This window comes from Malania oleifera, chromosome 2, assembly GCF_029873635.1.
Source record: "Malania oleifera isolate guangnan ecotype guangnan chromosome 2, ASM2987363v1, whole genome shotgun sequence".
NCBI lineage: Eukaryota > Viridiplantae > Streptophyta > Magnoliopsida > Santalales > Ximeniaceae > Malania > Malania oleifera.
The window spans coordinates 147,939,976-147,965,394 of NC_080418.1; the positions used below are offsets into that span (position 1 = coordinate 147,939,976).

Consider the following 25,419-nt stretch of genomic DNA (forward strand, 5'->3'; position numbering starts at 1 on the left):
ATTGGCCCATCAATCGCAAATTCTTATTATGCCTAGAGTTGTCAACTTCAAATCCAAGTGAGGTGAAATTGCTATGAGTTGAAAAAATAAATAAATAAATACAACGGGGTTGCACGTGGATAAACTGCTAAAACACTACCAAGTTCAAGGTGGTTAAAAAATGAATGCTCTTAGCCACATGAGTGTAAACAGTGAATGGCAATAATAACAATTATATATATATATATATATATATATATATATATATATATATCTGTGCGTGTGTGTGTGTCTATGTCATGACGAGACTATGCAATTTGAGAGCTCAACAACTTTTGGCTAAAATAATTGTTGCTTTCATTGAAATTAGATGTTAAATTATGCAAAAAAACTTTTTTCCATGTCCTTAAATAAGAAGAAGATCAAGACAACCATTGGAGATTTTTTAATTCTTCCCGAGTCTCTTCCAAAAATCCAAGCATGGTTTTCAAGTTATTTATTTCTTGTTGACTCAAAGGGGTAATCTCCTTAGTAGCCTAAATTTCTGCCTCCAAAGTAGTTATATGCTTTTGATGCTCAGTAAACTGAAGTTCATTGGTAGAAATAAGTTATTGAACCTATTTATCGTGTGCAAAACCATCGAAGAAGTTCCCTAGAATGGGCTAACGCATAGGGAACCTCGTTCCTCCATTTATATTGTCATCATTATGATCTACTACTACCAAGTAGGGTCTCCTTGAAATATTTGTTGTCTTGAAAATAGTTGTTCTCTTATCAGAGGAAGAGAAGAAAAAATCAATGTTAAAATAAAAGAATAGATATAAACAATAAACTGTTATTCATGAGATAAGCCTTACAATGGGAGCATCACATGGAAAGTTCGTAAGTCTAAAATGAGTTGTTGGTCGCATAACTGGATAGGATCGTGCCTGAAGGGTCTTGCAAAACAAGCCTTGGGATGGAAACATTGCACAGTAAGTCCAAAAGGGAGCCAGTGCGAGTCACATCATTGGATTGCGAGTCCTTGTGTCATCGGGTCATTGACTTTGCCGCCACTAACCATATGAAAGGTGTATCCAAATTCTTTTTTGCCTTCCAATATTCTAAAATCTACCTCAAATTACCCTTGCTGATGGGTCCACTACTCTAGTTAAAGGGATAGGATCAATGAATCCTACTCCCAGCATCTCTCTTTCTTCTGTTTTATATATTTCTAAATCTTCTTTCAATCTTAAGTTTGTTAGTAAGCTTATAAAGTTACTAAATTATTTTGTAACATTCTTTCCTGATTCTATGGTTATTTAGGATTTGAAGATAAGGAACACAATTGGCATAAAGGAACACAATTGGCATAGGACATGAAGCTCATGGACATTATTATTTTGAGTTGCTCTCTCCTCCTAACAAAAACTGCTACACCACTTCAAATCCATTGTTGTCTTGGTTATCCATCCTTGGACAATTTGAAAGAGGTAGTTCCTACTTTGAGTTATGTCTCTAACCTTGAGTGCGAGTCTTGTTAATAGGGAAAACATCTTCGTGTTCCCTTCACTTCTCGATTCAATAAACTGACTACCAGCCCTTTAATGCTATTTCAGATGTCTAGGGTTCTACTCATGCCATCTCAAATTTAGGGTTTTGATATTTCCTTACATTTGTTGATAACTACTTAAGTATGACTTGGTTGTATTGAATGAAAGATCATTCCGAATTGTTTAATATCTTTTGTGTCTTTTATTCTCAAATTAGGACTCAATTTGCTATGCCAATTAGGATACTTTGTGGTGATAATGCTAACAAGTATTTCAGTACCCAATTCAATATCTACTTGACTAATTATGGTATGATCCATCAATCATCTTGTGCCAAGACTGAACAACAAAATGGAGCTGCAAAGCAAAAAGAAATGACATATTTTTTAAGTCACTTGCACCCTTTTGTATCAAATGAATGTTCATAAAATTTTTTGAGTGATGTCATGCTCACTACTTGCTCTCATTGATAAAATGTCATCCTCTATTTTAGTTGGTAAAATCCCATAATTAGTTATTCTCCCTAATGCTCCTTTTTTCCCACTTCCTCCTTGTAAATTCAGCTATATGTCCTTTATCCATCTACTTAAGTCCAAGAATGGAATAAAAAAAAATCCTAGGGCTATCAAATGTATTTTCCTCGGCTATTCATAAAATCAGAAAGGATATCAATGTTGTAGCCCTTTACATCGATTCTTTGTTTCTATTGACGTCACCTTTTTTAGTCTACACCTTAAAATTCCTTGAGTTCCATTGAGTTTGATGAGTCTCTTCCTCTGCTCAGCCTTCTAGATCCTAACCTATTAACTATACCTAGTCCTCCTACATCTTTGTCTAGTTTGAGTCCTTCTCGTCGCTTGGATCATCCCAATTTTGCAAGTATACACATGTCGACTCAGCGAAGGAGAGCCTCCTCCAACTTCTACTTCTACGCCTCAAGTCCCCTGATTAGATGATCATACTACCCAAAATGCTCATCCTCCTATAGCTATTTGAAAAGGTAAAGGCACCTGTACCCAACATCCAATCTCCAATTTTGTTTGCTATGATTTCTTGTCACCCTCGAATTACTATTTCATTAATACTCTATCGTCTTTTACTCTTCCAAAATCTATTTCTAAATCCATATCCCGTTATGAGTGGAGGGTTGCAATGATTAAAGAGATACATACGCTATATGATAATGATACTTGGGATTTGGTACCTATTCTTCTTGATAAGTCTACAATTGGTTGTCATTGGGATACAATGTCAAATTCAATCTAGATGGTTCTATCTTTTGTGGCTCATTTGAAGGTCCGCCTTGTTGCTAAAGGATATACTCAAGTGTACTATTTAGATTATTCAGACACTTTCTCTCCGATCGTCAAACTTACCTCAATGTGTTTATTCATCTCCTTAGCCACCACTTCACTAGCCTCTACATCAATTAGAAGTGAAGAATGCTTTTCTACATGGTGATCTTCAAGAGGAGGTCTACATGGAGCAACCACTTAGGTTTGTTGCTATGTCTACTCCAGACATTATATGGTTTAAAACAATCTCCCAACACATGATTTGGTTGCTTTATTGCTTAGTACTTGAGCTTGGACCCCAATAGTGTGCATTAGATTACTTTGTATTTTATCGTCATACTCCATTAGGCAAGATTCTCTATATTGTGTATGTAGATGATATCATTATTACCGGTGATGATGATCAAGGTATCTAGGGCCTAAAGCATTTCCTACAGACTAAGTTTTAGACCAAAGATTTGGGGCCATTAAAATACTTCTTGAGTATAGACGTATTAAGATCCCATATGAGAACTGTTTTGTCACAGAGAAATTATGTTCTTGATCTCCTAGATGAGATAGACTATTAGGATCCAAGCCTGTTGATACAACCATGGATTGTAACAGTTAGTTAGTGCGAAATATGGATGATTTGTTGCTTAACCTAGGACTATACCAGAGACTTGTTTGAAAGTTGATTACCTCAGTCACTCGACCATATATATCTTTTGCAAAAAGTGTTGTGAGTCAATTTTTTGATTCTCTGAGATCAAGTTAATGGGATGCACTAATTTGCATCTTAAAATATCTCAAAGGTGCACACAAAAGAGGTCTCATATATCAAGATTGGGGTAAGACTCATGTTAAGGGATATACGAGCGCAAATTGGGCTAGGTCACCTTTCGATAGAAGATCTAAAACTAGATATCGTATCTTTGTTGAGGGTTGTTAAAGCTTAATATACATTGTTGTCCTACAACCTAAAAGCATAACCTTTTAGGTCAAGTGGTAATTTAACATGGTCTCAAAGCTGGTTACTAGGAGGTCTAGTGTTGTAGTCTTCTTGTGCAATCTTATTGTGTCGTGCTTAAAAATTATTATATTCCCTATAACAAGTGTTGCTTCTCGTTTGTTTATCTCTCCATGTGTTGTTGGGCTGCACATGCAAGGGAGTGTTAAAGCTTAATATACAATGTTGGCCCACAACCTAACAACTTAAACTTTTAAGTAAAGTGGTAATCTAATAGGGGTAATTTGGTTTCTTGGAAAAGTAAGAAACAAATTCTGGTGGCTAGGTCAAGTGTAGAATCAGACTGTAGGATCATGGCTCACACATCTAACTGAGGCAATTTCGTTTCTTTAAAAGTAAGAAACAAACTGCAGTGCACACTACATGTGAACTTGTTTGGTTGAAGAACATGTTGGAAGAATCTGGTTTTCCACATTCTCAACCTATGGAGTTGATGTGTGATAACAAGCTGCTATTCATATTGCCTCCAACCCGGTCTTCCATGAGTAAACAAAATACATTCAAGTTGATTGCTACTTTGTTTGGGAGAAACTATGCAGAAGCTCTTTACAACAACTCATAAGAAGTCTGATTTGCAGTTGGCTGATTTATTCTCTAGTCTTGGGGGTGTTCATGTTAAATTCATTTGTAACAAGCTAGGGGCATAAGATATCATTTTGAGAGGGAGTGTTAATGATCATTTTGGTCATATAGCATTATTAGTATGTGTTAGTGTTATGTTAGTAAGGGTATTTTAGTCATATGCAGGTACTTGAAATATATTAATATTATAAATAGAGGGAGAGACCTAACATTTTGATCTTTACTCAATAATTTAACAGGTCATATAAGTAATGATCTGTTTTTTTTTTTTTTTTTAAATTAGCATAATAAGAAGATTTCATCAAAAGATTAGTAATGTACAAAAAAGAGAATGAGAAATCCTCCTAAACAAAACAAAGAAAAAAAATAAAAATAAAAAGTAGAAAACAATGAAGGAAAAAAGAAGGCAAACACCAATCAAATCACCAAAGAATACCAATCCCTGGATATCTTAGAAGCTCACCCCTTTAAAGCACCCAGAACCAACACATCATAACAAAGCCAAGAAACAAATCTTTTCCCATAACAGCAAGATATTCAGCTTCTTCCCATAAAAAAAAATACAAGCATTAGGTTCCAACTCTAAACCCCACAGCAATGCAAAATAAGTGCATCTCCATAATGCTACTAAATTCTTTTTCCTACCAAAACCCAAAAAGGGAATTGCCAATAAGTTCTCCACTATATCCAAAGTTATAGTCAGAAATAACCACTTGTATGCAAGAAGATTGACTTGAGACCTTAAATCTTCTTCATATTTTATTCTCTCATAGGCTAGATTTCAATTGCTCTTGGCACATAAATACACCAATAAGTAAACCCACGGAAACCACATGGCTTGTGAAAAACTATGCTGCCAACTTGTCTGCCTATAACCAGAAGTAGTGTGGTAAATAAGATATAATCAGTATAGAAAGTGCAAATAAAAGCATTTTTGAGAGACAGATAGAACTGGATGAGCACTCATGCCATAAGATCTACAACCCATAGTCTGCCTTCAAGGATTGGATTGTTTTATCTGATATTGACATCAGAACAATGCAAGTCTGCAATACCCTCTGAGTCCATCATCGGACAAGAAACCACGGAGAGGCTGCCAGTGACCACCTGCTCACCCATTTTGTACTCACTGCCAATATAAAACCAAATTATTTCCCTCAACTGACCAATTTCTTTCCACCTTATTTACCCCATTTCAAATACCTTCATAAAATTAAAAATAAAACTGCAGAAGGCCAAAGATTTTGTTTCAAAGCATCTGTAACGATTCACTATTACAGAAGGTACACCTCTCCTCTATAATTCCTTAAACAAGTGGTCAGAACATAACAAAATCTAGTGAAGGCAAAAATTATGTTGAAAGTTCTGAATGGTTTGAAGCTGTTCTCAAAAGTTGGAATGGTTAATATTATTGCTCCTTGCAGCATGGGCAAAGAAGCATGTTTTGCCGTAGTAGAGCTTTACAGCATAGAATGAAGGAGGCTGCACCCAACGTAACAGAACTTGAGTTGTCATTACTTAAGCAATTTAGCTAGAGAAGCTTGTTTAGCCATAGCGGGCTTTCTTGCAAGCTTCATACAGCTCAGAATAAGTGAGGCCACAGAAAACTACATACACTTGCAGTTACTTCAATAAACAAATTGCACATAATAGAAATATTCATATTATTCTTTTAATTCATCAAGCTGAGAATTTTTGGCATGATGATGATTTTATAGGTTAATATTGAAATTTAGAATAGATGGAGTGATAGCAACTCTGTTTCATGGTTCCAACTGCCACATTTTCTTGATGGTTTATAATCATTGCACAAATATTACTAAGTCAATACAAAGTGGTAAGTTAAAGGAGTCATACCTCAACTTTTAGCTCACCTATTGCATCAGAGAATTTTACAATATTGGACACACGTGGATCATTTGTCCGTAAATATACCTCTTGAAATACGCTAAATAAGTCAACCCCCACAAATGTTCTCTACAAAAAATACAAAGCATGACAGCAGCATCACAAACTGCAGATGAGTCAAAAATATGGGAGGAAGCACAACTATTGACTAGTGTAATAATATGCTAACTCAGACATAATCAGAAGGGAATATGTCATTTTAGTAATTAGGTTGTGTGAGTGGCCATATGTTTTTCCTTTATATTTTTATTCTTTTTAATATATAAGAGGCAGAATTGGAACTGCATGCCAGGGCTCCAGGAAAAACCGCCAATTGTTTCTTTTCTTTTTCTTCTCTTCTTTTAATCTCTAACCGCAAGTTCTGTATTTTCTTCTTTGATTCTTCAATATATTTCAGATTTACAACATGGTACCAGGAGTTTTGTGAACATGATTAATCTGAAATCATACAGTCCTCCCTTCTCCTCCTTTTTTTCTCCCTAACCCTTAAAGTAGATATTTTTTTTCTGGTTTGAGAGTCATTTAGGGTTTTTTATCCTTCGCCTCTCACTCATGAGCCACTCTTGTGGGTGTTGTGTGGCTCATGGTAGTTTGCTCATTTAAAGACAGCACCCTACTGTTTCTTGCAGACTGTTGTTGCTGTTCTGATGTTTTCTCTGACTGTTGGTCCAGCAATGATACTCTTATGATGCTTTAACTGCTGTTTTCATGCCTGCCTATGCTTCTAGCTGCTGCCAGGTTAGTATATTTCATGTTTCAAGGCATCACCTCATTATCAATGCATGCCTCAGTTGTCTAATTTGGTCAGTCATCCAGCATTATACGCTAGGAAGGTGGTGGTTGAGACTCACAAGAACTAGGCCATGTCCAAAATTATGGATAGCTAGGAAGTATCCTAACCCTACATTCGAGAGCTGGAATTTCAAGCCTTGGATTTTGGAATTGTGTGGATTTGGGAAAAAATGCAATATAAAATTGTATTGAGTGAACTCAACGCAAATGTAAATCAAATGTCTGAATGCCATGCTTCCAAATTCAATCCAAAAGTATTTTTTTGGTTGGGGCTAGGTTCTCACGATGAGACTCCACAAGTTATGAATCGGAATGATTGGGTAAGTTGGGCCATCTGACATTTCAAGTTTGCCAAAGCATTATTTAAGATATTTGTTGGCCCACATTCTAATAGCTTAAGCTTTAGGTAAAGTCGTAATCTAATATGGTATTAGATATGGTTATTAGGAGGTCCAAGGTTCTAGTCTTGTTGCCTGCATTTATCACGTGGTGTATAAAAAATTAGTGTATTCGCTGTAATGGGAGTTACTATCATGTGTTTATCTCTCCACTTGCTCTCAGGCTGCCCGTGCGGGGCAGTGTTAAAGCTTGATATACATTGTTAGCCCGCAACCTAACAGCTTAGGCTGTTAGGTAAAGTGGTAATCTAACAGAAACATATAAATCTAATGAAAGTTACAAATTCAGATAGCTATTAGTAATTCAACAACCTCAACCTTTTCTTGAATAGATATCTAAATTGGGACCAACATTAGGCACTTAACAATAGTTTAAATGAAATAATACAGATTAAGGTCTAGTTTTTCCTGTTTTGCATGCATAATTGAACAAATATTATGTTACACAGGTAGATTATATGGGCTTTGGCCTAGCCAAACAAAAAGGGAAAAATATTTTATTTTATTTTATTTTATTTTATTTTTTGGAAAATTACAAGTATGATTTTGACCAATAGTCTTCCTTCTATTGTGATGGGTGCATACATTTATTGATGATGCAATGCAAATAGCGTAGTATTTATATAAGTTGAGGATTTACAACAGTGCAAGTATTTAAATGTTGTGCTACTTCTAATACTTGTATGTTACACAAAGAAAGTTCTATAGCATTTTTAGTACATGAATAGATAGAAGAAAGTTTAAAAGTGCTCTGAAGCATAAACAATAAAATAATAATCCAAAATCCAACCTGAATTGGAGATGCTGTTCCAGGTCTTGTTGTGAACATTAATTGCCAGCAACCTTCAATTAAGCTTGATTCTGTCTGCAGATGTTCAGACATACATTGATATCAGAGGCCTTAATGTTCCAAACGACAAAGGAAACCAGGAAACAGTTTCCTTAACCAAGAACCATCAAACAAAGAGTATTAGAGTAACATAGTTTTTAATCCTTTTATCAATGCAAGAGATAAATATACATTGACCCCAATGAACAACCAAATTCTTTTCATAAAATAATCCCATAATGTTCAAGAATATTGTAAGTTCAAACACTTTGGATTCTATTTATTCAAATTTTAGGCCTCAAAATTAAAAGAGTATCTCTTTGGCAATTAAACTAGATTCTAAGGGGTGTTTACAGGAATCAAACCAAGAACTAGAGAGGAGGGATCCATCAAGTAGAGCACTGACAGAATAGATTGGAGAGACTAGAGATAGAGTATAGGAAAGAGAAGAGCAAATACCATTGCTCAAAGAATGCAAAGGAGGAATCTCGGAAGTCGGAAGTCTCCAACCTCCATCAAATTTTAGTTCTTCTCCAACAAGAGGAGGTAAATCTTCAAATCTTATAATTATTTCAATCAGTATTGTAAAAGAGGGTCTGTTGAGACTAAATTAATTAGATTAGAACCATGCTACAACTTATTGGGGGTAAGTACAAAGTGAAGAAGTGTCAAAGGGAGCTAGCAAATCTCAAGTGTTTGGTGAATTACAATGGAAAGGGATTGAGAAAGGGTTTTCTTGGTTAATTGCTCTTTTTTGGTTTTTCCTTTATTTTTATTTTATTTTTTTTTATTTTTTTTTTTTTTCTTTTATTTTTTTTTTTCTAGGCAGATTTGTTATCCCCTTTCATTGAAACTTCTCTAATTCTCCTTCTCAATCTAATACGCTTTCTTTTATTACATTAAAAAAAAGTCTAAAAATAAGAAGAGTACAAATTTTATTTTAGGCAATTTAATGTTCAAATTATTATCATTATTACTATTATGTTATGAACAATATAAATGTCGCCCCTTATCTTCATGTTCCACCCTTTTGTTTTTTTTTTTCCACCTCAATAAATGTTTTGCTATCCTTATTGCCCTATAAAAGGGCACCCTCCCCCTCTCATTTGCAAAACACATATTGCTTAGATCCCTGAGACTCCTCATGATGGGTTGTGGAAAGGAATCCGCTTGATTCAGAAAGTTTTTGGAAGGTCACTGATGTAAGCATTGAAGCAGGAAACTCAGTATCATTTTGGGATGATATACAGGCTCATGCTACCTCTCTTAGGATCCTCTTCCAACAGCTATTCTGTATCTCGTTAAACAAAGAAGCAGTGGTCTCAAATGTAATCAGAAAAATTGATTTTGACAGGAATCCAAGGGGTTATGTACAGCAATAATGCAACCAATGCAAGAACTGATAAACTCTATCAAGCTCAGCTCCAATAGGGAAGATAAAATCTGATAATTAGCTAATGCAATTTTTTACAGTTTTTTTCTCCTCCAAGATGACACACAATTCAGGTGATGCAAAGCTTCCCTCACAAAGTCGTTTAGTGCTTGCTAGTCCCTTCCAAGGATTGCTTTCACCTTTGAAAAATTCTAGTATTGGATAATTTACCACTACAAGGGTAACAGTTTCCAAGCTGCTATGTTTGTAAAAGGGATGCAAAAACCATCTGCATTTGTTCAACCACTGCAGTTATACACAGCAAATTTGGTCCAGAATGATGGGTTTGCGTGACTTAAATTGAGTAATGCCAGCCTCTTTAAAAAATCTAAATCTGTTGCGGGAAGCCTGCCAGAAAGGGAGCAAAGATGGCTGCAATTGCAATATGCTTGCCTGGCTCTGCTTGTTGGATAATATGGAGGGAACAAAATCAAAGAGCTTTTGAAAATAAAGAGAAGAACCTTTACAACAAATGATTTTAAGTGCTCAATACCCTCTACAATTGGAGCCATGTTCACAGAATTTTTCAGCACTCAAAGAGCTTTAAAGAATCAAGAGAAAGAACCTTAACAACTCAAGTTTGTTTTAGTGCTCAAGAACATCTACAATTGGAGCCATGTTCACAGAAATTTTCAGCATCTCCTCATGACTGAGTTTATTACAAACACGGCTTCATTTGCATAAGAAATATTGTTAAACTTTTTCAATTTCTTTTTATTTGTGCCATTTTTATACAGTTTTTTAACAAAACATCTTTCTAACATTTCAAAAACAGAAAGCATCAACTCAAGTAAATGCCAATGTTCAGTAATAGCACTGAACAATTCCATGAGAACTAGCAAAGTTGTAAAGAGATTGACGCACCGGATCTGGCACGCCTCCTAAGCCCTCTAGAGCTTCCACTGCACAGTCAACATCCTGCATATTTCTCACAAACAAGGAAATGAAAAAAGTCTTTAAATCCCAAATGTCATGCTTGGCTGGTAAGGAAAACTTAGTGATAAAAATTTGGAATCCTAAATGTTTCCTCAATTGTACCAAAATAAAAACAAAATCATCATTCAACATCTATTTGCCCAGGCCAAATTAAGTTTCCATCCACATTTTTCACTTTTGGTGTATTGAATTAAAAAAATTAATAACTTGACGTTGACCAATCAAATATTTAACTTTGATTTTAAAATTTGTTCTTTTAAATGGCCACGTATTTATCACTCCTTCTCATTTGGATTACATGTGATTCTTTTGGAAAGAAAAGGAAAGATAAACATTACAATTTTGAAAATAAGCAGACCCACAAATTTCCACCAATTTGTTGATTTCATTTTAAATTCATCGATCATTATTTTTGAAAACAGATGGAATGGATGCACATTTATGAAAAGCCCACAAATTGTCATTAGACAATGATTTAGAGGTTTTTTTTTTTTTTTTTTTGAAGAGAAAACAAACTTGTAACATGCCATTGGAACTACGCATTAATGTGGCCTAACAATTACAAAACACTATGAGCACTTTCATGCAGTGAGAGTTTATGAGTGAACCTGTTTCCTGATAAGTAAAAAACTCATTAAGTCATTTTGAAATTTTTTGGTAATATCATTATTTTGATTTAGAATTTTTTTTATAGAAAAAAAAATAGAGAGAGAAATTATTACATGCAATTATGTTGCCATATCGTTCATGTTTCATTGAAGAAAACTTCATTATATGGTATTTAGATTCCATCCCAACACTCACAAATCAGCAATCACACCAAAAACTAGAAGAACAATCAAAACTAATCAGGACAATCACAAGCCATGTGAAGCACCGACACAACGTCGGACGAGGTGAACAACTCACCGATGGATATAGCGCCGCCATGGCACTCACAAATCAGCAAACACACCAAAACAAGAAGAACAATCAATAATCAAAACAATCACAAACCATGCGAAGCACTGACGCAACCACGGACAAGGTGAACAATTCATCGACGGATATAGCACTGCCACAGCCTCACAACTGAACATACGAACACTGCCACAGATCCAAAAACACTCATAAGGAAGCCTTCACAAACCCTCTGAACAGAAATTAACGGAATACCACGAGTGCATAGTCGAAAAAGGTTGAATTTTTTAGCAAAAAACTGGCCTAACAGCTTGATAATACAGTCTAAGGAAGGAATCGGAGCATGGCAAAAGAAAAAAAAAAAAGTGGCCAGAACTGCTCTCACACACCGACGAGTGGGGGCTCGTGGAGTGCCTTCCAGGGATGGGGTTTTGTGGGGTGGGTCATCGTGGGAGTCTGATTATGGGTATATCGTTGGTTTTGTGATTTAGTATGGGATGGAGGTGGATTAGGGAAGAACAGCTGTAGGAATGGTGTTTTCTGGCGACAACTGAGGGAAATAGGGTTTAGATAGGATCATGCTCTGATAGCATGTTAAGAATTGATTAAAAATGAATAACCTAACTTGAAGATAGGTCTCTCCCTCTATTTATAATACAAATTTAAATACATTCTAGCGACAATAATACCCTTACTTAACTCTCACTAATTAACATACTAACACACTCAATAATAAAACTAAAAGACATATATAACCTCTAACAGTAATAGATTGTGTTATTGCTGTACTGCCAAATGAAAACTTCTCCCAAAAAAAAAAAAAAAAAGCTCATTTTCACTTCTTATATTTTTTATTTTTTTGAAAATAAAGATTATTTCAAATTCACCAATCATTTATTTTTTATTTTATTTTTTCAGGCTTTTATTTTTTCTGAAAGTGGATTATACATATTCATGATATTTTTCAAAAGGAAGCTCAATTTTTTACCAACCATTTATTTTATATCAATTTGTTAAAAAAATACAATCCATGTATTGTTTTCAACGAGTTATTTTTGTTTTCATATTTTCTTTTGAAAAAGAAAGAGCCATGCATAATTTTAGATTTACAATCTACCACCTAAATTTTTGAAAAATAATCATGCCAAGTGAGAGCATAAAAATGTAGCAATATAAAAATAGAGAAACCTTTATAAGAAAAATATTACTCAGCACGTGTGCCCTACATGAAGTGAGAACATCCCAAAGAGCCACCACATGCCCCCTACCAATGAGGTAAAGTCAATGCCCCAGTAACTACAGCCTTCATTACTGAGGTGGGCTGAGTGAATCAAGGAAAATGGTAGGATATGCTTCCAAGGCCTCGCTGGGGTAGTTACCCACAATACATGAGGGCATCCCAGGCATCCCGCTGAGAGAGCAAACCAACTCTCTAGGAGCACACATGATCTCTCTACGTCCTTATCGAATTCCCTAGTGATCATCAGAGGGCTTTCTTGAAGCCATCTCCAATTACCCTGTGTTCTATCCACTATAGAGCTTAGGCTACGTAGAAATATTCAGCCTATTGCACCAAGATCACCAATACATGAACTGGCTATTGCTGTGTTTAAACCATTTTTTGTACCTAAAGTTTGGCGCTATGGGAAATAACAAAAAGCCATGGACTCATGGCACACTTACAAACCTGCAAAGGAAAAAAAAGGGGGGGGGGGGTGGGAAGACCATCCTTGAAGACAATTGAGAACACATTTTGTGTTCTCCCATCTAAATGATCCTTCCCAACAAGAGGAGCCCATGCCAAAAGCTCCACCAGGGCACATGCTCCTTACATAGCAGCAATTCCAAGCCATGCAATACTTGACATTATCAGAGAACATCTAAGCCCTGCTTGAACGTGACCCCCCAAACAAGAAAATGAGCATCTTGCAATCCTCAAGAGTTCCCTCCCCATTGAAGGGGCAAAGCCCCAAAGGCCTAAGGTAGCTCAATAAGCCCCAATTCAGCCACAACGCAGAAGGCCAACTGCATATCCTAAGCATCCACTAAGAAGGATGGACATGATTACTACAGCAGGCACGGTGGAGCCCAAGCACTTCCCTGATGAGCCAAAGAAAGCGAGAGAAACTCCTTTCAAAAGGGAGATGATGGAGGAATCCCTATCCACGAGATTCCAGATGTTAGTCATCAACTACTATGACGGGAACACGGATACCATAGATCATTTGGAGATTCAGGCCATCAAGATCGTTCATGGAGTCTCCAACACTATAATGCCTCAGGTCAAGATCCATAGCCAATTTCAAAGACTTCAATGCCCAATTCATAGAGCATTCTGTGAGTAGCAGATGCAAAAGGAAGACTCTTAACCTTATGGAAATCTAGCAAAAGCCCAACAGTCCCTTCGACAGTACCACGCTACAATTTCAAGGCACTTGAGGTACTGAATTTTGAAAAAGGCATGGCAGTTGCCACATTGATGTACGACTTGACCTCCTTCCAAGTTCAACTTGATCTTGTCAAAAAATGCTACTAGAAACCCTCTCCAAGCTCCTAAGACAAGCATAAGGCTACTGCAATGGCGAAAAGGAGGAGCAAGCCTGAAGAGGATTCAATCAAGGAAGGGAGAAGAAGAGGAAAGAGTAAGCCAAAGACGTCTATAAGCAGCCATCCAAAGAAGATAAAAGGGGAAGCATTCTCATGGTGGACTTCAAAAAGGTACTCCAAACAACTTCCTATATCAAACCCTAATATAACTTTGAAATGATCCAAGATTGGCCAACCTCCTAGAGCCTAAAGCCTAAAGAAAGCACCCAAACCGCCATTGCCAATTCCATGGTGACTACGCATGACACTAAAGATTGCTTACACCTTAGAGATGTGATTGAGGCCTTCGTCCAAGATGAGTCCTTAGCATAGTACCCGCAGATCATGAAACACCCACTAAAGAATGAAGGCAAGGGGGACCGACTAGCCAAGGTCACCTACTTGATCTCAAGGCAGCCAACGAAGACTCCACCTCAACCCAAGCGGCCAAGCCCATCAACCCAAACACCAAAAGGGCAAAAATGGGTTAGTTTGACCCCCAAAGCCATTATATCCTTCTCAAGCAAGGACCTCAAGACCTACAATAGCCAAACGATGATGCCCTAGTGGCCCTGGGCACCATTGTGAATTATGACATGAAAAGGGTCCTAGGACACCCTTTAGTGTCAAGGGAACATCCCCTACAAATTAAGATAGCCCCGGATCATTTGAAGCAAGGACGCCTTTGGTGGGCTAAGACTATGCAAAACTAGGGAATCATCACCCTATTGATTACCCTAGGGACCAACCCTCACAAAGCCATAGCCATCATGGGCTTCCTACTTGCTAGTGGGTGAAGATCCCACTCAACATACAATGTCATCATGGGTGGGTCATCCATGAACCATGTAAGAGTTGTAACCCCAATTTCACCCGGTGAAGAACTTCAAGGAGATCATGCTATGGCTAGCTGGTGCTACTTGACGACTCTAAAAAGGAGGGAACCCTGACAAAACGATGGTTTTGGAGGAACTCTAACCCTCACCTTAGGAGCTCGAACTCTAGGCTGCAGTTGGAAGAGGTTCCCCTCGACAAGGGAGTCTCAAAGAATAGTGCGAGTAAGGACCTCAAGACTCAAGGTAAGAGACCAAATGGTCAAGTTGCTGCGAGTAATTTGGACTCCTTCATTTAGATGACCAAGGATTGACCTAGTGATCATTACTCACGCCTTGGGTAAACCCCACCTACAAGCTTGCGTAGCAAAAGAAGCACACCTTCTCCTTGGAGACAAACCAAGCTATAGCCAAAACGGTGCACAAACTTCAACCACTAAGTTCATCAAAGAAGTCAATTACCTAGAGTGGCTTTCCAACCTTGTGTTAGTCAAGGTCTCAAGGAAGTGGAGGTTGTGCCACTGACCTAAATATAGCGTGCCTCAAGAATTGCTTCCACTACCAATGATCGACCAACTTGTAGAAGCAACCTAGGGGCATGACCTCCTAAGCTTCATAATGCATATTCAAGGTACAATCAAATCCTAATGGGACCTAAGGACAAGGAGATGATTCCGTTTGATGACGACAAATGATGCCATTCTAGTGGAAGAATGTTGGGACAACTTTCCAGAGGTTGGTAAGTTTGATTTTTAAGCAATTGGGCCAAAAGGTGGAAGCCTATTTGGAGGACCTACTAACAAGTCGCAACTTAGAAAATCATGTCACCAACATGAGCAAGACCTTTAGAACCTTAAGAAAATATCGATGAAGCTAAACCCCGCCAAGTGCCCCTTTAGGGTAGGTTAGTGATCAAGGTATTGAAGTGAACCCCAAGATGATACATGCCTTGATTAACATGAGGACCCTCAGGTACCTGCAATTGCGAAAGGTGTAAAAGCTAACCAACAGGGTAGCAATGCTAAGGAGGTTCATCTCTCGAGCAATTCACAAGTGGCATCCCTTTTCTCAATATTATAGAAGGTTCCAAGTTCAATGATCGAAGGAGTGCAACAGGCCTTCGACAAGCTAAAAAGGTTCTTAGGCTCACCCTTGGTGTAGTTGAGATCGAAGGATAGCAATATTCTCTCATTGTGTTTGGCGGTTTCTTCTCAAGCCATCAGCATGGTCATAGTCTGAGATGTAGGCTTGGATATAATGACCTAATTATTACATCAGTCTTTTCCTAAAGGGGAGCGAGATGAACAACCCTAGGATGGTAAGCACCTCCAAAATTGAAGCCCTAGTTTCAAGCTCATCCATTGGTTTTGTTAATATACCAACCTCTAATACAATTTCTACAAAAGCCACAACTATCACGAATGCTAATGAAATGAGCATGAGTGAAGCCACTTTGGCATCTGCTACTAGCCACAACCTGCTATAAAGGCCTACCTCCTAGCAAACTTAGTTACTGAATACACCACCCTAAAGGTGATCATGGCAGCGTCCACCTACCCTAAAAGCTTTATGTGGATGGAGTCTCGACAACCACCTCTTGGGGTAGGAGTGATCTCATTGCACTTAACCAAGGGACTAGTGAGCTGGCACCCCGCTTTAGATTCAAGGTGACCAACAATAAGGTTGACGACAAAGTTCTAATCTTAGGAGTACACTTGGATGGATGACGGAAGCCAAGAATGTAGAAGCTTTCAAGGACTCCTACCTGGTGTTGGACCAACTTCAAGGGTCTCGAGGCGAAAAATCCCATGATGAAGCAATATGTTGCGGCTCACCTAAAAGATTTGCCTCAATTCACATCCTTTTAGATCATGACCTTCCTCCATAAACAAAATGACAGGGTAGATCTACTTTGGAACAAGCTACCATGACAAGTTCCAAGGTCAATTAGATAGTTATCATAAAGAAATCTGCCACGTAGAAACACTATGGAACCTGAGGTATTGAAAGTTGCATAGGTCCAACAAACTCCAAGCTGAACAAACCTATGCATCGTTAACTAAGGCTTGGAGGCTTGCGCACCAACACGGCAAAGGCACTTTGGGTTCTGAGCAAGGCAGCCTAAGACACTCTTCGGGGTAACAAGTTGTACCAAAAATCATACATCCTACCATACTGCGCCGCCTGCCCCAAAATGAGGCTATGTGATCATGGAAGTCCATGAGGGGATCTGCAACACCCATCCCAACTGCAAAACCCTAGCTTCCAAGCTCTTAAGGCAAGGTACTTTTGGCCCACCATATAGAAGGACGCCTTAAGAGTACTTTCAAAGGTGTGACCCCATCCAGTGCCACCATAACTCAAGTTTTGACAATCCAACTAACTCCCCTTGGGAGCCTATGGCCTTTCACTTAGTGGGATTCAACATACTACGCATTTCAAGAGGTCTCCTAGCAAAGGAAGTTCGTTCCTCATCGTGGCGCTATACTACTTTACCCACTGGTGGAGGCAGAGGGCCCAAGCTTGCATCTTGGCTAAGGCATGCGAGCCTTCTAAAGGTTAGTTCTTAGTGATATGTCAAATTGAGATACCGCATGCCAACTTGATGGGACAGATCCTCCTTAGGATCATTAGCCAGGTACAAGGAAGTTAGTTTGAGAAAATCCTCCCAAGGCATGAGCTTAGTATTGAAGGGATTGAGACAAAATCCTCCAAGAGTCTTGTATTAGGAATCATATTGACATAAGTCCTTCAAAGGGTCATAAGCTCAACAAAGGGAGTTGGGTCAAGGGTTGTGAGCCCTATAAATAAAGGGAATCGTATCAAAGAATCCTCCCAAAGTTATGAGCCAAATGGAGGGAGTCAAATGGGAATATTATTTTCCAAAGGTAATGAGCTTGGTATTGGGAATCAGATTGGGATAAATTCTCCCTAGGGCCCTGAGCTTGGCAAACAAAAGTCAAGTGCTACATCCTCCCAAAGGCTTGAAGCCTAGTGAAACAGTGTCAAATCTAGTTAGACATGCTAAAGGATTGATGCCTCCTTTGTCCTCTTGGGGCCTATGGGCGACCCTAGTCCTTCTCTTTGTCAAGTTGGATGACTCCAACATCTCTAACTCAAGCAGACACACCCATACCTCCGAACAACAACGGGAGGATGAACATCTTGGGAAATGGGATCTTCAAACAAGGAAACCAAAGACATAGCAATAGAAGCTGGAAGGGACTCTCCTCCCTTAAGCTGCCATCATGAATACACCTACAAATCAAGATGATTAAGGCAACAAGGACTTAACTACATGGAAAATGACTAGGCAAAGATAATAAACTAGAGATGTGAAAGGTTAAGCAAAGGAAGAGACTCCTTGAGGTCAGAAGCATTTAGAGACTACGAATAGTATGGTGTAGATGACTCAAAGAAGGCAAGAAATGCACAGTAGAACTATAAGAATGATATCCATTTTTAAGTACACGAGTAGCCCAAAAAGACATATTTTATAGCACAAGGTACAACTTATCCACCTCGAGGGTTAAGGGCACACTCGAATGCTAAATATATAAGGTAAAGAGAGAAAAGGAGCATTCCAAAAGAGAACAAAGTAGGGAATTTTACCACCAAGAACAGAAGACGACATTCTATTGATAAGATAGAAGGCAATGGTCACAACATCACTCCAAAACACTTTAGGAACACACATATAATAAAATAAGGTACAAGTGACTTCAAGGGTGTGCCACATTTTTCTCTCCGCAACTCCATTTTGTTGGGGAGTGTGAGCACGAGATGATTGAAAATCTTTAGCACTATCACTTTGAAATTGAGTCTTTATTTTGTAACAAAAGGCACAAACTACATTTGTTGGAATACCACATTACCTAAAAACTTAAATTGTTAGGATGTGGGCCAACAATGTATATCAAGCCTTAACATTTCCCTACACATGCAACCCAACAACACGTAGGGAGATAAACACATGATAAGTAACACCCATCACGGGCAATTTAATAATTTTTTAAACACCACACAATAAGCACAAGCAACGAGACTAGAACCTAGGACCTCCTGGTAACTAGATTTGGTACCATGTTAGAATGCCACTATACCTAAAAGCTTAGGGGTCGTATGGTATTACTATCAAAAATTAGAGAAATGAAAACCAAAAACCAAAAACAAAAACTAAAAACTAGAAACCAGCAACCTATTTGGTTAACATCTATAACACTAATACAAATTAAAAACCTAATTAAAAAAAAAATTCATTTTCATCTTTAAATCAAAATATTATTAAAATATGAATAAAATAATAAAATTACAAATAATACACATTTAAAAAATTATTATAATAAAAATAAAATTTATTATAATTATAAGTGTTTTAAAAGGCACTCCTAAGGCGCACCTTGATGCGTTTTGGGCATAAAACACCCTAAGGGGTTAACTTAAAATGCATTCGCCTCTGGGGTTGGGGCATACGCCTCTGGCCAAAAGGCGCGATTTTTACCCCTCAGATGGGAATATATACGTATTTTGGGAGCAGACATAATAATGTTTAAAATATTCAAAAATAAACAAATAAAACAATATGTTATGGCTTGACGAGCGTCAACCCCCCCCCCCCCCCTCCTTGACGACTGAAGCTCTTGTGCAGAGGTCTTCTCTCTTCTAGCCTTTCGTCTATCTTTGACAACTCCCTCCAGCTTTTCGTCTCTCTCCGGTGACTCCCTCCAGACTTTTGTCTCTCTCCGATAACCCCTTCCAATCTCTCGTCTCTCTTTTGCAACCCCCTACGGGCTATGACACCTTGGCTTGCATAGAGGACTTCTCTCTTCTAGCCTTTTGTCTGTCTTCAACAACTCCCTCCAACCTTTCGTCTCTCTCCAACGAAGCTACCATTGGTGAACGATCCTCTCTCACGACCTTTGGCAATGTTTCAAATGATCAATCGATTCCAAATCTTCCTACTCTAGCAACTTTATCTTCTTGGGTGATCTCTCTCCATGTCAAGGACCTAACGGATTGGAGAGATGTGGGACTGGGATCTGCTGTGGAGTTTATGTATAATATATATGTTAGGAACACTTGGATCTACTGAGATCTAGACTTGAAGTACTAACTTTAGCCCCACTTTTAAGTTATTAAGGGTTTAAAACTATATAATAAATTTTATTAATATATTTATAATTTATTTATATATTTTTAATAAAAAAATAAATTCTCAAAAAGCTTAGACCTTAACGCCTTGGGGCTTACACCTCGCTTACACCTTCACCTTTTAAAACACTAATAATTATTTTACTTAATTGTTCTACTTTCCAATTTTATTTTACAATAAAAATTTTATTGGATATGACAATTGAAAAATAGTAAAAGTACTTTGTAATTCGCTTTATCATTATTTTTGAAATTTTTATGTGTATTTTTATTTTAATTATATTTAAATTCATATGACCATTTAATTTTGATTTTAATGTAAAAGTGTATAAAATGAACAATTTAATCCAAAAAAACTATTTCTAGATATTAAAATTTCTGGCAATAGGTTGTCAAAACAACTGAAAACCATAGAATCTAATTTTCAACTTTTTTTTTGCAAACAACTGAAAATCAACAACAGAAACAAAAAGTTGACAATAGAAACAAACGCATTGTTATAATTTGTTTTTTCATTGTGGAGAAATAGAAACAGAAAATAGAAAATAGCAACGAAATCAAACAGGCACTTAAGCTTTTATATCAAGCCTTAACAATATGTTTGTTATCCTTGAATAATCATCACTCTTTTAGTAAATAAACTTAGAACAATCTTTTACTAAACCAAGCCAAGTTATCCTTAAATAATCATTAACAAAAGTTACAAAGTATCGGAAACCCAACTTGGAAAAACCCCAACTAAGACCCTAAACATCAAAATAGACTAACACAAAAGCGCTTGCTTCTTGTTCACTTGACTCCAAAAGCAAATGGAACACATTGATTGTTTCCCAACTAACAAGTCTCATATTCAAGACCAAACGTGGTACTTAAAGTAGGCAGTAGTTGTTTTAAATTTTCCAATGAAGAATGACCAAGGTGATAATGGATTTAGAGTGGTGTAGCACTAGCAGTGCACATGAGAGAGGGAGATAGTGACTCAAGGTAGTAAATTCCATCAGCTTCACATCCACTGCCAATAGTTTTCCTCATTTTCAAATCCCAAATGACCATGAAATCAAGAGAGAATGTTACTAAACAATACAGGGATTTGATAATCTTGCTAACAAATATAAGATTGAAACAAAACTAGGGGAAAAAAGGGCATCCTTAGGGCTAGAAGATTCCTAGCTTTGAGAGGGTAGGGGGAGGGTCCTCAGAGTGTATGCAGTCTTACCCCTTCTTTTATGCAAAGAGGTTGTTTCCTTGGACTTGAATCCGTGACCAACCAATCACAAAGGACCAAAATTTGGAGTATACAAAACGAGAAAAAGAGAAACAAAGGGCAGTAGTGGACATTCCAGCAAAGGTAACACAAGGTAGGCTTATCTGAAGAGTAGAAAAGGAAACAGGTATACCTAGTATATGAGTCTATGGATGTTGGATCTATAACCGAAGGACTAGGGCAAGAAATACTAGACGACAAGCAAGTTGTAGCCTATAGGGTTACCTGTCTAAACAAGAGATGCAAAGAGAAAGGAAGCATAATAGGATGCTTGATATTGCTAGAATTTGGAATACTCTTCCTTTAACATAGATATAGTACACTACTCCCCACTTGAGGCCAAAAGTATGGAATCTATAGTGGCTGCATTGACAATGCAAGGCAGTTTACCATGAAGATCTCAACGTTAAATCATATAACCTCCTTGTCAACAATAAGTGCACTTGCAAGGAGGGCCTCCACGTCGTCCATTGCTTCCACCACATCCATTTGAACCACCCAGAGAACTTCCTCAACTGCTTGGTTGAAAAACCAAAATCTCCTTGTGTAACAAAAGCACTCCTTTTAGAGCCAGGGCTTGAAACACTAGATGCAAGGGTTGGGGAATGTGTATTGGAGGAAGCATGAAGAGTGCAAGAATAAACATCAACAAGCAACTCTGCTCTACCAATAATATAGGACCATACTGCCTCAAACTCAGTTTTCAAACCCGCTAGAACCCGAAAGTGTCACTTGCTCCCTCTACTTTTGCATCTAGTGAACATCAGTGGTTGCACGATGTTATGCTCCTCATGGATATGCTTCATCACTGCAAATTACTCAATGACACTTATGTATGTTATGGTCCTCATGGATATGCTTCATCCCTACAAAGTATTCTATGAAACTTATGTCTCCCTATTGTAACTGAAAGTACTCCGACAGATCATACAAATGTGTAATATTACTAGAATATAAGAGCTTGACATAATCCCAAATCTCCTTGTAGACATCCAAATGTGCACTCATCTAAGCAATATGGAGTTCCATCGAGTTCCACAAAAGGGAGACAATCAATGCATCTTTTTGAATCCACATTTCTTTCCTTTTATTCTTAGAGGACTTGGATTGGAACAAGTGTTCAAATTTACCTAATCGTGACAAATGGACCTTAACAATCCTAGGTCATTGACATAATTCTTTCCATTCAACTATTCAGTTTTTATCTATTGCAGTGATAAAGGAAACATATTTTTGGGATTCACGGACTCCATCCCAACACTCCTAAATGAGACCAAGGACAAACAAGACAAATGGCCAAGACAACCACAAACAAGGTGAACCACTGAAACAACCACAAACGGGTTATCAAAAACCATACATAACACTGCCACAGCCCCCAAAAATTAACACAGAAACACTATCACTGCCTCAAGGGACAAATCAATGACCATAATAGTAACGAACAACAACTAATGAATTGCCACAAGAGAAGTATCACAAAAGGTTGAATCTTTGAACAAAAAACATGACCAATAACTTGATACTATGGCTTGTGGAAGGATTCAAGTCATTATGGAGGAAATTAGAGAAAAATCAAGCTAGTAAGACGTCCCATGCACCACCATGTAAGGACGGACCTACTAGCAATTGACTAGTGTGCAGGTGCGCGTAGGGCATCTTTTGGCAATGAAATTTCACACACTTATAGATTGGAGGGTTTTGTAACTATGGTGTTGGTTTCCTGAAATATGGAACGATTCATAGGATTATAGAAAGGGAAGCATTGTCCAAGAAGTTTTCAATGATTGCTTGTTTTCCATTGACCCCTAGACTTGTTTTTGAACTCTAGAGGTACGAATGATCCTCCTATAATGGTAGATTTGCATAGGATGATGAGGTTTAGGGTTTTAGTTTGGCAATAGTATTTAGGTCAAGTCTTGCTTTGATACATGTTGAAGTATTGAGTAAAGCAAAAGACCTAATCATGACAATAAGCCTCTCCCTCTATTTATAATATATGTCAAGTACTTACCAATTGACCATGATACCCTCACTAATTCTTGATACTCTTACTAATTCATACTTACATAACATTAGCACACACTAGTTGCAAACTGACCAAAATAACTAGTAACAAGAATCAAGGGCATACCTTGTTACAAAGTGAGGAGCAAAGAGATAAGATTTGAACTCTAAGACTAGAATCAAAGGACAAAAGAGGAGGATGAAGCAAGCTTCAGGGTTAAAAACCCTTGAAAAGGGTGGCTGCATGTACCCTTTCAAATTCTACTATTGATCTAAGACTAGAATCAAAGGATAGAGGAGGAGGATAAAGCAGGATTCAGGGTTAAAAACCCTTGAAAAGGGTGGTTGCATGTACCCCTTCATGCATACAACACCCATTACATGGATATTTCAAACAACACAAGACATGCTGAACATGGGCACAGCCATCTGCCCTACGATGGCACGGCCTCCCCAAGGATAACCCATCGAAAGGCTAGGTACAGATTTGGCTATGTGATGCACACATAGTAGCATTGGAGATCCAAAGCTTACAATCACAGTTTTAAAAACTGGACTAGTAACCACCCCGATGAAGCCATTGGATCGGTCAGACCGATTGAACCGATGAATCAAACTAGTGGTCAAACTGGTGAGGTCAACATTTAATATTACCATAATAAAAATTAATGATACAAATATGTGATTGTAGATTAATAATCACCTCTTAAAAAAAAAAAAGGAAATGGATCAAGGGCTCAATACTGAAGGGAGGGCAAAAAGGGTATCGTTGAAGAAGGAATTGTCAAAGATCATTAGCCTTGAAGAGATCATCTGGAGGCAAAAATCTAGAGCCTCATGGCTTAAGGAGGGTGATCAGAACACTAAAATTTTCCACTAAACTACGAATGGTATCACGATCCCACATCGAATGTGTACTGGGGAGATTTTGGGCTTATAAGGAGGGTTTGGGTTCCAATTAAGAGAGACACCTTTTATAAGACAAAACTCGTGATGCCAATGGGCCAAAGCAGACATTACCTCACCAGAGTTGGGCCAATACCATTACAAATGGTCACTACAGGCCGAACACCATTTTTTGAGCATTGAAATTGGAGAACATCATGGATGGAGAAGGGGAAATCAAAAGGGGCATTTGTAATTTTCACAAAGTTGTTTATTCCAAAATCAAAAATTGGAGACCTATCGTGGACAGAATTAATTTTAAAATCACTCACCCCAATGGGGTGGCTAGAGAGACCCTTCAAAAGAAGCTAAAATCCACCAAGCTACCAGAGATTGCAATAGTGACAAAGCACCTAGCCACTAGCCCAAATGGTTTCTCCTTATCTTTTTTTCTAGTCTAATTGGGACACTCTCAAATAGGACCCTTACAGCAGTTTTGAGGACTTCTTTATATCAGGTAGATTCGTGTGCAACATTAACACCATGTTTCTTACCAAAGAAATTTGGGGCTTTTAATATCAAATACTTTTGTCCAATAAGCTTGGTGGGGAGCATGAATAAGATTCTTGCCAAAGTCCTTGCTAAAAGGATCAAAAGAGTTTCCAAAAGTTCTCAAGCATCACCAACATGCCTTTGTGGTCGGAAGACAGATCATAGATGCAACCCTCATCACTGATGAGGAAGTGGATACATATCAAAGAGAAAGGAGAAGCAGTGTGGTGTTGAAGCTAGATATGGAGAAAGCTTTTGAGCACATCAATTGAAACTTTCTACTTTATCTTCTTAGAAAATGGGTTTTGAGGAGCAATGGTGCAATTAGTGCAGTTGGATCGGACATTGCACAAGTACTCCAAGCTTCTCAATGCTCATAAATGGGTGCCCCTCTAACTTCTTTGGCTCCTCCAAAGGTCTGAGACAAGTTGATCCTTTGTCTTCCTTTTTATTTATTATGGTGATGGAAGTACTAAGCCTCATGTTGGAAAGAGGACTTCTTAAAGGCCTCAAAGTTGGCAAAAAAGCAAGATTTTTGGAGGTCTCTCA

The 25,419-nt window shown here is 37.8% G+C and overlaps 1 protein-coding gene across 1 annotated transcript in view; it reads right to left on the reverse strand.

The window, feature by feature from the left end:
* The window catches only part of LOC131149290 (probable plastid-lipid-associated protein 12, chloroplastic), a 49,313-nt gene that overhangs the window by 19,293 nt on the left and 4,601 nt on the right, over nucleotides 1–25,419 (reverse strand). Inside the window, exons 2-4 of the mRNA XM_058099626.1 lie at nucleotides 10,621–10,674; nucleotides 8,286–8,360; nucleotides 6,255–6,374 (exon numbers count right to left, since the gene is read on the reverse strand). Of these exons, the coding sequence (XP_057955609.1) occupies nucleotides 6,255–6,374; nucleotides 8,286–8,360; nucleotides 10,621–10,674 (249 nt within the window). The remainder of the gene's footprint in view (nucleotides 1–6,254; nucleotides 6,375–8,285; nucleotides 8,361–10,620; nucleotides 10,675–25,419) is intronic.